This window comes from Anneissia japonica, unplaced genomic scaffold, assembly GCF_011630105.1.
Source record: "Anneissia japonica isolate Jap-2015-1 unplaced genomic scaffold, ASM1163010v1 scaffold967_len435762_cov181, whole genome shotgun sequence".
NCBI lineage: Eukaryota > Metazoa > Echinodermata > Crinoidea > Comatulida > Comatulidae > Anneissia > Anneissia japonica.
This window is the reverse complement of record NW_022711026.1, coordinates 259,280-271,720: the sequence shown is the minus strand read 5'-3', so window position 1 is coordinate 271,720 and position 12,441 is coordinate 259,280. Positions and strand designations below refer to the sequence as shown.

At 34.5% G+C, this 12,441-nt stretch overlaps 1 protein-coding gene across 1 annotated transcript; it reads left to right on the top strand.

Moving 5' to 3' along the window:
• Positions 1 to 2,624: 2,624 nt before the first annotated feature.
• Positions 2,625 to 10,981, top strand: LOC117107234 (tryptophan--tRNA ligase, cytoplasmic-like; the record flags this gene model as incomplete). The annotated part of the gene is given in 9 exon segments (XM_033248856.1): positions 2,625 to 2,768; positions 3,549 to 3,707; positions 4,694 to 4,802; positions 5,746 to 5,865; positions 6,906 to 7,088; positions 8,462 to 8,562; positions 8,840 to 8,952; positions 9,370 to 9,543; positions 10,841 to 10,981. Coding segments are annotated over 8 exon segments (1,080 nt in total), but the record flags the coding sequence as incomplete, so codon positions are not given.
• Between the last annotated feature and the right edge of the window lie 1,460 nt (positions 10,982 to 12,441).

Below are 12,441 nucleotides of genomic sequence, written 5' to 3'. Positions count from 1 at the left end.
TGTTTTCCATTTTTTCTCTCGGTTTATAAAATACCCATTCGGTGACCATCATTAGATTTTTGCTAATTAAAGCTTGATTTCCGCTCCTTTGCATATTTCCCTGCGATATAGGCCCTACAACATTTTTAACACTATAAATTTATTATTTGTCGTATTAAACAACATGGTAGGCCCAAAAAATAAAAATAAAGCAACATTTTTTTCTTCTGAAATCTCCAATTTTCGTGGCATTGAGTGTGCTAATTGGCCAAATATAAATTTGTTTTATTCGAATCATCATTTTAGACAAGGTACAAAAAAGACTGCCATATCTACGACCATACTTCATCTGAAGATCAAGAATATAGAAGTTGTTAATAGTTTTAAATGATTTTTTGTTCTAGAGTGGATTTTTGATATGCCATTAATAATAGAATCAACCTTAAAATCGATCTTTGCCTGTATGCTGTAACCATGGCTGTAAATTGTTATTGTTACAGCATGCACGCAAAGATCGTACGCGGCGGATACCCTACGCGGTGTATACCCTACACGGCGCTATTTACACGATCTTTTGTTACTTTTTCGCCAGTGACGTCATGGTAAAATAATAATAATCGCCTATAACTTCATAAAAAAAATAGCCAAAAAAGATTTTAAGGTTGATTCTATAATTAATGGCATATCAAAAATCCTCTCTAGAACAAAAAATCATTTTGCTAGTTCTCTTTTAAAGTTTTGAAGACATCGAAATGTATATGAAAACATCAATTTATCAAATCTGAAAAAATGATTATAGCATGATTAAATCTGATATAGTAACTTACAAGCCATTAAATCAATAATCTAAATTACACATCATAGGAATAATTCAAGGCCTTGATAAGGCCAAATATAATGAATTATTAGTTTCACGTCCGGAATTTAAAATTTTTTTTTTTTTTTTTTTTTGGTGAGAATATTTACTGTTTTGCTATTTACTCTCCTATACTAATTGGTAAACAGGCTGGTAAATAAGAAAAAAGAATGTTATGTTATTTACAAAAGAAGCAATATGAGTCTTTGTAGTACACTTCGATTTATATAGCCACCTCTGCTTAGGCTTTGACAACAATCTTTCGGAATAAGACTATTTTTATTTTCCATGGAAAATAAAAATTAGAAATGTTTTTCATGAAGCTCTAAATTTTTATGAGGGCAGGGACGTGTAAATAGCAATTAATTATATTTGGCATAAAACAGCAAGATAATACGTTATTATTATTGATCGGATAAATTTACTTTAGGCTATAATATTTTTTTATCATTCACCACATTTATAAATATTCATATTTTTATTTATGTACATTTTATTTATCATGTAATGAGTTGGTCGTAAGGAATGTTCGCCACCGCAGTTTAAGGCGCGCAGCGTCAGTTACTGTGCAGACAATACAGAACACAGTTATAAAATTTAACTAAGCAACTGGCGAATAATGTCGAAAATAGAAACAACCAACCAATAAAGGCCGTATACTGATAGATGAAAACTTTCAACATACGAGCATTAACATATGCTTCGCGGGGACACCACGCTGGAGCAGAGTATGTGATGTAGATCTTACAAAATAAATAATAAATAAATTATTTAAATCTATAGAAAACATTTAATTGTTGACTGAGAGCTGAGAAATTAAAACTCATGAGAACTCACCCGATATACTGCACTAGTACGGAAAGGTGATAATGGTGTTGGTGGTGATGATGATGATAATAATAATGATGATGATGATGATGATGATAATGATGATGAGGATAATGTGATCCGATGATGGTGATTTGATGATGGTGTCATGATGAGTATTCATGGTTCAATATTCAATTCAATTCATATTGCAATCAACTTCAGCCTAGTATACAAATAGCGTTTGTGATCGGATGATACAAGTTTACAGTACTGTAAAAAAAAAAAAACTAAAATGGTGAATCTCAAAGAATTCCTACTAAAATGGTGATGATATTGATGGTCATATGATGATGATGAAGAGGAGGAGGTTTAAAGAATTATACACTCCCTCTTAGTTTAGCAGGGAGGTACTATAGTTTTTACAGTAGGCCTATATATTTTATAAATAACTAATCTTCCAAGATCATTAGTTGATTCTGCAGTCCTAGATCCCATCTTCTTTTCTTAATTAAAAGGTTCTTCATTTTGATTCTTGTGATTTTTGTATTTTTATATTGTACCTGTGATTGGTGACCGGGGCCAACCAGCACTGCTACGATGATTCAGTTCAATTTGGTTAGCCCTGTTTTCCCCATTTTGTGTTTGACCAAATTCTGGGGCGGATCCAGAATGTTTCAAGCGGGGAGGGGGTATGGGGACACACTACTCGGAATAGATATGAGAGCGCTAATTTCAATATATGCCTTGAAATTTTAAAATTTAGTGGCAAAACGTGGGGGGGGGTGCATGAAATGTCATTTTATGCCTGTTTTTCTAGTCCTGTGCCTCTGTTGCAAATTCAGTAAGCAAGTACTGATCGCTATGTAATTTATGTGATAATCCGGGGTAGCTGTACTTCTTTAGCAAAGATCTGATAGCGCCTCTTAGCGGCGCTAAGATGGGAAGTACACTTTAACTAAGCACCCGGCAACCGGTTTAATACTTCATGAAGTAGTATTGACTGTGCTGCACATTGGTACAGGACTAATGTCCCGGCTTCTGTTCATATAGTTAATTCATAGTCAACTCACCGGTGGAGGTCGTCGTTGAACGTAAACACGCGTTGTGTCTAGCATATTGTTGGGTAAATGCTATTGTATTTTTCATTTTCATCAGTTTGGCAACTATTTATCATTACCTATTACTCTCCATTGTGAATTATTGTCGCCGTCTTGCATCTATGTACAGAATTATGTTTTTAACTAAGCTAGGCCTAGTCTACTAAAGCCCTAACTTGGCCTAGCCTTAGGCTAAGGGCCTAGCTAGCTAGTAGTTAGCCTAGGCCCGTCACTGTAATGTTGGCCCCATATTAGGTGCATAACCCCGGTGTAGGTAATAGGTTGCCACTTGGCCTAGACCGGATGATGAGGCCTGTTGGAATAATACTAATAGTTAGTTTTTCTATAATTTTTTAACGCAGGCCTGTTTCATTATCAATATCCATGATATGTTGTTGTTGAATGAACACATTTGAATATTGCATCAGACTTTTTCGTTTGAACGTGAATACTTGCCCAGATAAGAACACTATTGCAATGTTATTATTAATAATTGCATCATTGTGGATATCATGCATTATTTACAATAAATAAGATATAAGTATACTGGAAGGACTTTCTTTTTTCAATTTGAATCAACATACAGGTGTGCAACCTAGTCTAGTTAGTAGCATACAGTAGATCCATCCATCAAAGTACTCTGGCCTTCTCTATCACTGATGATGTATTTTATATTGTGCACCTTTGAGGCTTTTCTCTATATTCTGTTCATTTAATGAATTTTTAAACATGATTATCATGATGCTTTTTTCAAGCCCTGTGTTTGTCCAAGGTATTCGGTTACTTATCTATTATTACTCTTTCAGGTTTCACTGACATAGGGACCATGGCTGAAGTGGAGCAGAAAGTGGAGGACATGAAGATTGAGGAAACAAAACCAGAAAATGAGGAAGAGGAGGATGATGTAAATCCATGGTCTGTTGTTTCAAAGTCAGATAAAGGTGTAGATTATGATAAGCTTATAAGTAAGTACATAATTAAGATGGTTTTTTTTTTTCATTATTATAAAGTAGTGGATAATACTTTCTATCAAGGTCACTTGTACTTTAGACACATCTTTTCACACTTCTTATGTTTTTATTAAATTGTAGAGCACATTTGAATTTTATCATAATGCATTTTTCATTTCAAGCCAGAGGCTCCGGAAGAAAAACGTTTGTTGTTATGTTGTGCAACTGATTATTCTAAGACACAAAAAGCATATTTGACAAATAATTTGGGAATGGTAAATGAGATAGAGATTTTTAAATATTTACAAACTGGGGGGGGGGAGATGGAAATAGGGGTGGTTATGCCACTTCCTCCCTCACCCCCAGTTTTTAAATATTCAAAATCTGTATCTTATTAACCGTTTCTGAGATCTTTTGTCAAATATACTACTTGTGCCTTTGAAAAATCTATTGTACAACATGTCAGAAATTGTTTTTTCTCAGGGGCCTGGCTTTAATGTACTGTATGGGAACTAATATTAATATGGGAAATTAATATAGATTATGGTATTTTGTATTGCTTAATGAAGTTTTTATTTATTGGTCATCTAAAAAATTAATTAATTAAAAATGTTATGATTGGAAAAATTCACATGTTTTCATTAGGTATTTGATTTGGAATTCCTTGTAAATAATAACCTAAATTCCTTACTTTTTAACCTTAAACAGTTTCGCTGACTACCAGACAGTCAAAACTGTTTACCGTTAAAAAGTAAGAAATTTAGGTTTTCTTTAAAAGGAATTTCAAATCAAATATAAATGTTATGTTAATGTAATTTTATGTGAGAAATGCACTAATTTCTATGTTGAAGTTGATGAAGTTTATGTCACTTCAAAATTGGCAAGTTAATTTCAAAAATGATTTTTTTAAATGATTTTTTGGGTATTTTTTTGGCATGGGACAATACATCTTTAAATTGTTATTGTTCAACATTTAATAAAACATTCTTTTTCCATTTCAGAACGTTTTGGAAGTACCAAGATAGACCAAGTATTAATAGATAGAATTGGCACATTAACGAATCAAAAACCTCATCGATTCCTACGCAGAGGAATCTTTTTCTCTCAAAGGTATTATTATTATAATAAAGCCATTTACGTAGTATGAACTGCGCATGTTGTATCAAAGTAAGTCGACATAAACAATACATACATGCAACATAGGTTAATGTCTGTTGGCCCTGGATACGGGCATGCGCAGTTTAAACTATGAATTGGCTTTTGTAGGCTGTAAAGCTCTGTTCACACTAATAAGGTCTATGCGTCAAATACCTGATGATGTCATATCACACCCATATATGGGCAAATCACAACCATTTGTTACATAAAACATGATAGAGTACATAGATTAGTTACCTCTGCAAAAACTAAGGAACCCGATACGTGTCATCATAAATTTGTTTAGTGTTCTGTTCTATATTTTATATCGTATTTTTATATATTTATGTTTGTCCTGTAATTGGTGTTTACACTATTGGCTGTTTGTATAAAATATTATAATGTAAGAAATAGATGATTTACTTTTGGAAAGAAAAGTTCAAAGGACAAGGTCATTGTAATGGAAATTTCATTTTTCCCTTCTAGCATAAAAGAAAATAATGGAATGGCCCATTATACATGGCCTGCATATTGTTAGTTTTTCAGGCACAGGGTGGAAAGTAAAGGAAACGTCCCTACACAGCCTGCTTATATTCAGTATAAGCCAATTCGTAGTTTGAACCGTGCATGCCTGTATCAAGGTTTATGCCGATTGACCTTAGATACGTGCATGCTCAGTTCAAAGTACGAATTAGCTCATTCAGGCGCAGGTCGGAGGTGTACTTTATGGAGAGTTCTTGAGTTTTACCAATTTAATTATATTTGCAGTGCCAAAATGGCTAAACAAATTAAGACTAACAATGTATTAAAAGAGGCACTTTCTGAAATACTTAATCTTTTGCAAAGAGATCGACAAAGAAAATGCAGACATTCAGTTAAGTTGTAACTTTATAAGCTTTATTTCTTTATATTTCAGAGATGTTCATCGTCTACTTGATAGGTTTGAGAAACAGAAGCCATTTTTCTTGTACACAGGTCGGGGGCCGTCGTCGGAGGCCCTTCATCTAGGACACATTATACCATTCATTTTTACAAAGTAAGTTTTTATTAAGATGTTCTGGTCATGTTACAATATAATATATTTTTTATATTATTTTAACAATTTTCAATGAGGATGAATCATTTGGAAAGTACTAATAATTTGAGATCAAAACACAGAAAAACTAAAGCAACTTAATAGATAATAGTTTAAGGTTCAAGTTCAATAATAACAATTAGTGTAGTTAGATTTTATGCACAAGACAGATATTATTGTTATATTACGGTTTGCATTAATTGAATGCACTAATTAACTATACTTACATCTTCTAGTGATAAAACTTTAGTAAGTCAATTTTTGGAATGTACACAAATAGCAAACCAAATAGAAAGTCTGTCAGTTAGGACTAGTCATACGTGAACGTGAATTAGCATAGGCATAGTTTAATTGATGTTAATCCATTATAAATCCTAAATACAGTAAGGCCAAATAAAAAAAATTATTGTGTTGGCGACGCCTGACTGACCCAAATTTTACGAAGGGTTGGAATTTTAGTGTTTTTATTTTATTATTTTTATTTTGTTAACTGCAACGAACATTATTCTTTTTTATAAGCAAATAATGCTGGAATAGCTTTGGGCAGGCTAGTGGACCAAGGCTGAACTGTACACAATGCAAATCCAAAATTGTTGAATTATTTTTGTATTTTCTACTTTTTAGGCGTAAACACTTTTTTGGTTATATAAAAAAAAAAAGAAAAAAAAAAGGTTTTCCTACCAACCTACCCGTTTTTTTTGGATTTTTCCAAAATGTGACCAATGCAATTTTTTTTGGCCTAATATCAAATACATGGATATTAAGTAAATAAAATGAATGGACGGAAAGATGGACGAAGAGACATAAATAACGACAGCGGAATTATTTTAGTGTTAAAACTTGAGAGACAATGAGACAATACAACAAACTCAGTTTAGCTGCGTAAAAGTTGACAAAAAATGTTTGTGTTCAGTTTCACTTCATCAACTTATGATTCAGCATGTATCCATTTTATTCATAAACATTTATGTGTTTTTCAACACTTCACAATTTTTTTTTAGGTGGCTACAAGACACATTTGATGTTCCATTAGTTATACAGCTTACGGATGATGAGAAATTTCTATGGAAAGATTTGAAGGTTGAAGAGGCTAATAGGATGGCCATAGAGAATGTGAAGGATATTATAGCAATGGGATTTGATAAGGAGAAAACATTTATATTCTCTGATATAGACTACATTGGGTAAGTACTAAGCATGACTAATATTACCTGTATTAAATTTCTTTTTATATGTTTGTCCTTGGTGAAGTCATTTTGCTTATTACCCCTTTCCCAGAGTTGTGGTCAGTATGGATTGCAGAAAGTTTTGCCAAAAATTCTGGGTTTTGTGTGAATTCGTAACAACCACATTTGAAATAGAATCTTGCGAGATGTCACAAGGTGTCACTTGATTTATAAACCATCAGCTGAGTCGTGTTATACTCCATTGTGAAGCTTATGTAACATGTCAATACACATTAAAAACTTGTTGTAAAGGGCATTGTTTTGAAATGTTCTTTACAGGATTTTGATGCCATTGTGGGTACATATTCAAGTTTATATAACCAAACAGTATAAAACTGCAAGAGGTCCGACTGTCAGGGCTGCGTTGGAATGTAATCCTATTTTCAAGTTTATATAACCAAACAGTATAAAACTGCAAGAGGTCCGACTGTCAGGGCTTCGTTGGAATGTAATCCTATTTTCAAAAACTACTACCTCGAACTAGAGGGCATCCTTCAAAATGCGAGTTTTAAACTCTATTTAAATTGTAATAGAGCACCCCCTATCTTTTGGTAGTACTTACATTTCATTGAGTGCATACAGAGTCAGGGCAGTCAAACCTCTTGCAATTCTATGCTATCAAAATATCAGAGCTCAATCGCCAAGCGCATAGAGACTTTTTTGCATGGTGCGCTACAAATCCAACTATTATTATTACTCTTTGGCATAACTCATGTCTTTGCTGGGTGCTAATAGAAAAGTATACCATTCTGGAATTAATGCACAGTGTTCCTTCAAGTTTTACTAAATCAGGAATGTGCCTCTCCATGATAAGCAGGTTTGGTATATCTTTCGGCAACATGCAATTTTTTGTTCACGACGGTGTAGATTGAATTTCAACAATAACTGTGTGTCGCTTAGTTGTGGGGTGTTGTTTTCTTTTCATCATAAAATCTGTGACTTATTTGGAGTGTGTATCCCCAAGGAACATGAAATGTGTGTCTTATATGTAGTGTGCTTAGGCGACATGGATTGTGCATCTCTTGCGTGATTTATTTTTCTAGGCAACATAAAATGTATCTTTCTTGTTTGACAGTTGTCTCCAGGGACATGAAATATGTATGATGTGTAGTTCATAAGTAACATGAAAAATATGTGGTATGGTGTGTATCTTAAGCAACATTAAGTGTATGTTTGTGTGTGTGTGTAACAGTTTGTAGATTACATCATAAAAAATACAGTAGTTGTGAGCATGATAATGTTTAGCGCAAGTATTAAATTAATTATTTACCATATTATCTTTGTACAGTATTTGTGTATTATCAACATCCACTAAACATTTATCTTTGCAGTTCATCTTCAGAATTTTATAAGAATATGCTTCGTATTCAAAAGTGTGTGACATTCAACCAAGCCAGGGGTATCTTTGGATTTGCTGATACTGATTGTATAGGTGAGGTTTTACTTTTCAATCTTGTTTAATTTTTGCAACGTCTCATTTCCATGTACATTAACTGATCTTGTTAAAGACTAACTGCAAAGTTTTAAGTAGACTATTTGAGCAAGAACATAGTGTTACGTTAAACTAATATTACTTATGCTAAAAACAAATTTTATCTTATCCTTCCTATTGAAAAATGCCAACAACGCGGTGGTCAGAATGTTAACAATTGCTTCAATGTTTTTAACATTTCTTTATTGACGTTTGTATCATATTTCCTCTCTTCCAGGAAAAATAAGTTTCCCAGCAATCCAGGCGGCACCCTCATTTTGTAACTCTTTCCCTCATATATTTGGCACGAAGAAGGATATTCCATGTTTGATTCCATGTGCAATTGATCAGGTGAGGATAAGAAACAAATTTATGTCCAGGTGGTTGTACGTCTCATTTTAATAGTCACTCAATCAACTGAAATTGACTCACAACAGCATAGTGTTTTCCCAATTAATTAGAGCTGGCCAACATAAAAAAAACCAATTTGATATTAAATGCATTGAAAGCATTTAGATCTAAATCATTAACGCCAATTCATTCAGGGTAAGCCAAACAAAGTTTATTTTGTATTACATAGATAGGCGATGTGTTTGCTGTTAGTTTTGCTCAACACATATTCATGTGCATGCTTGGTAGTCAAGACCCAGGCTAGTTATTTTTAGGGCTTGGCTTTGATTCCACCCGAATCACTTGCCAAATTCGCTAGAATTTGGGAACTTACTAAGCATTCAGTACGAAAAATATAAATGTTGTTTTTTTTTTCAGGATCCTTACTTCCGAATGACACGTGATGTTGCCCCTCGACTAAAATACCCAAAGCCTGCCCTCATTCACTCTACATTTTTTCCTGCACTTCAAGGAGCCAAGACAAAGATGAGTGCCAGTGATGCAAACTCATCCATCTTCCTAACAGATACGAAAAATCAAATTAAAAATAAGGTAGGACATATCAATCAAAGAAACCATGTACCTGTGGTTTTGCAGTTGTAACAAAAACTCCCCTGACTAAAGCCCTTTTCATACTATGAAATTTTACTTTTTGACATGCCTAAATATGGTCATGAGGACATCTCATCATGACCATACTGTATATAGAAACATAATGTCTATAAATGGACATACAACAGTTTTTTGTCAAAGAAAATTTGATAATCTGGATAGAACTACTGTAAGGCCTAGTTCAGACTAGGTGGATAAACCCGGCTCAACTCACCAGGTTTATCCACCTGGCAGTCTGAACTGGGTGGCTTATCTCAAGCCAGGCTGTGTTCCTATAGTAACTATGCCTAGCGTGCCACCGTGTTTAACTTTTCCAAGCCGGGCTTTAATTGCTGTGTGGGGTCTTGTGTTGACTTCGAGTAACAAACTGACCAATCAACATTCAATGGAATCTTCAATATGCCCATGATACTTTATGATGGATTGCTGGTTTAAAGCCCAAATAAAATTTACGAAAATCTAAAGTGGGTAGTGTTCTGATGAAAGTAATACTTGACCAAACTATTTTTCTGTGTCGTCATCATACAAATGGAATGTGTGGAAAAAAGAGCCAATCAGCTGCCAGGATTGTCTGCATAGCTTTATTGGCCAGCACTGCAAAATACGGCTACATGAGTACCAAGAAGGAAATATGCACATGGATCAGGGTGAATGCTTAGCTATCCGACATGGGGATTTGAGCTCCATTGACCAAACAGGGGACTATTTCTTTAAAGGACATTTGGACCGGCCTTTAACTTTGTTGGTTCAGACGTAGGCCTAATTTTTTTTTGTCCCTACTGCCCAACGAGACATAGAGCCAGTGATGTAGGGGGACGCTTAAGCAACTTGCATCCCAGATGGCCGCCACCGCAAACCTGAGAAAGACGACTCATTAACTTTTGCAGGACAATATTTGAATTTTCAGTAAATTTATTTTAGCAGCTGAAAAGAAATATATTTGCATGGGTCGGCATGGGTACCAGTATATTACAATATATAAGATTTCAGTGACTGTATCAAGTAAATCAAAACCAAGAGAACATCATGACTGTTGACTGGATTAGGGAAACATACTGGATGCCTAGTTATGCTTCGTCAATACTGATTGTTATTTGGGATGTTGATACTGTATTGTGTTTTGAACTTTATAAAAAGTTATAACAGGTTTAAAAATAATTGTTCAGATATTAAAGAAATGGATATTTGGATAAATGTTTCACCATTCCTGGATAAATGTTAATTTGTTTATCTTCAGATCAACAAGTACGCATTCTCTGGTGGATGTGCCACAGTAGAAGAACACCGTGAGAAAGGAGGTGATTGTGAAGTTGATATCGCTTACCAATATTTAACGTTCTTCCTTGAAGATGATGATCAGTTGGAGCAAATAAGACAGGTAGAAATCAAACTTGTTTCTATGCATTTTTCTGACCCACCTAACTTTACTGATTGGGTATTTGTGTATAAAAACATTTTACGATCACTTCTGTTATTAGTTTTGGGTTCTATTTGTTGGATGTATATTCCTTATATATTCTTTTCTTTGATCCTGAAAGGTTGGATCTTATGAGGTATATTTTCTGCTTCTTTGCTTAAGACCCTGTTTCAAATTCGGCAGTGTTGAGCCGGATCGCTTACCTCATAGTTGTGCAAAGTTCAGCCCTACAGTGAGTTTTTTGCGGCCTGAAGAAATTAATTCAAAGCCGTGTGTGCGGCCCGCCAACCATTTTTGGGTAGAAAAGACCTTGTATTTTATGCCCCGACACATCCGTATAAATTGATATTAAAACTGAGCATAAAGTGATATAAAAGCAGTGCATGAAGGCTTTTGGAAGCGCACTGGAGGCATAAAAGTTTCGGTGTGGCCCTCAGTGTTTAATCAAATATTCACTTTGGCACCCCTTGCTTAGCTCCTTAAATAACCCGCACATAAGACAGTGTTAGGCAGGATAATGTGTTTGTTCTATATGGGTCGAGTGTGGAGGCAGTTTGGCACAGTGGAAATGGTTTGGTTTCCCAACTGCGAGGTCGGTGATTCAATCCATTGCTGTGCATTTTGCTTGTGTCCTTGAGGAAGGCATTTTCTCGACATTACTTCAGTCTACCCAGCTGTATCAATGGGTACCAGCAAGTTGCTGGGAGTAACCTGCAGTGGACCAGTGTCCCACCCAGGGGGAGCATTACACTCTACTTTTTGAAACCTACACTTTGTAATATTCATGATGAGGATGTTCAAAATCAGGTTTTTGTATTAAAAGAAACATGATGTTACTTGTAGTCGTACAAAGATGTCCCCTAGTGCCTCATACATGCGTTACACTGATAGTCTGATTAATTAGTCTGTGCGTAGTATACTCCTAGATGATGATTGGTCAATTAGACGGAGTGTTGTAAACTGCAAAATGATGATTGGTTAATTAAAATGTTACCTATTCAACTGGAGAACATTGAAGGAAGTCAGTCACGCATAAATGTAGCTAAGTGTCTCCACAGAATATAAACTATTTATAGATTTCTCAAATAGAAAAAATAGGTGTGAAAATGATGTTAATAATTTAACAGAAATGATAAGAATTAATAATTTGCTAGTTGTGTGGCTACTACATATTAACCTGTATGTTGATTATATATCACTAGCATTTAATCAACTCTAATATTTCTAATGTTTTTGTTATTTGTATAAATTATTTGTGTGTGTGTGTGTATGTTTGTTGGAATTTTGTTTATTCATTCATCCCTTCCATCTGTCTATCCATCTTTTCATCCATCCATTTATCCGTTCGTCCTTATATATTTCCATCCATCCATCTATCCATGTTTTTCCATTTCATCATCCATATATCCATCCGTCTTTCC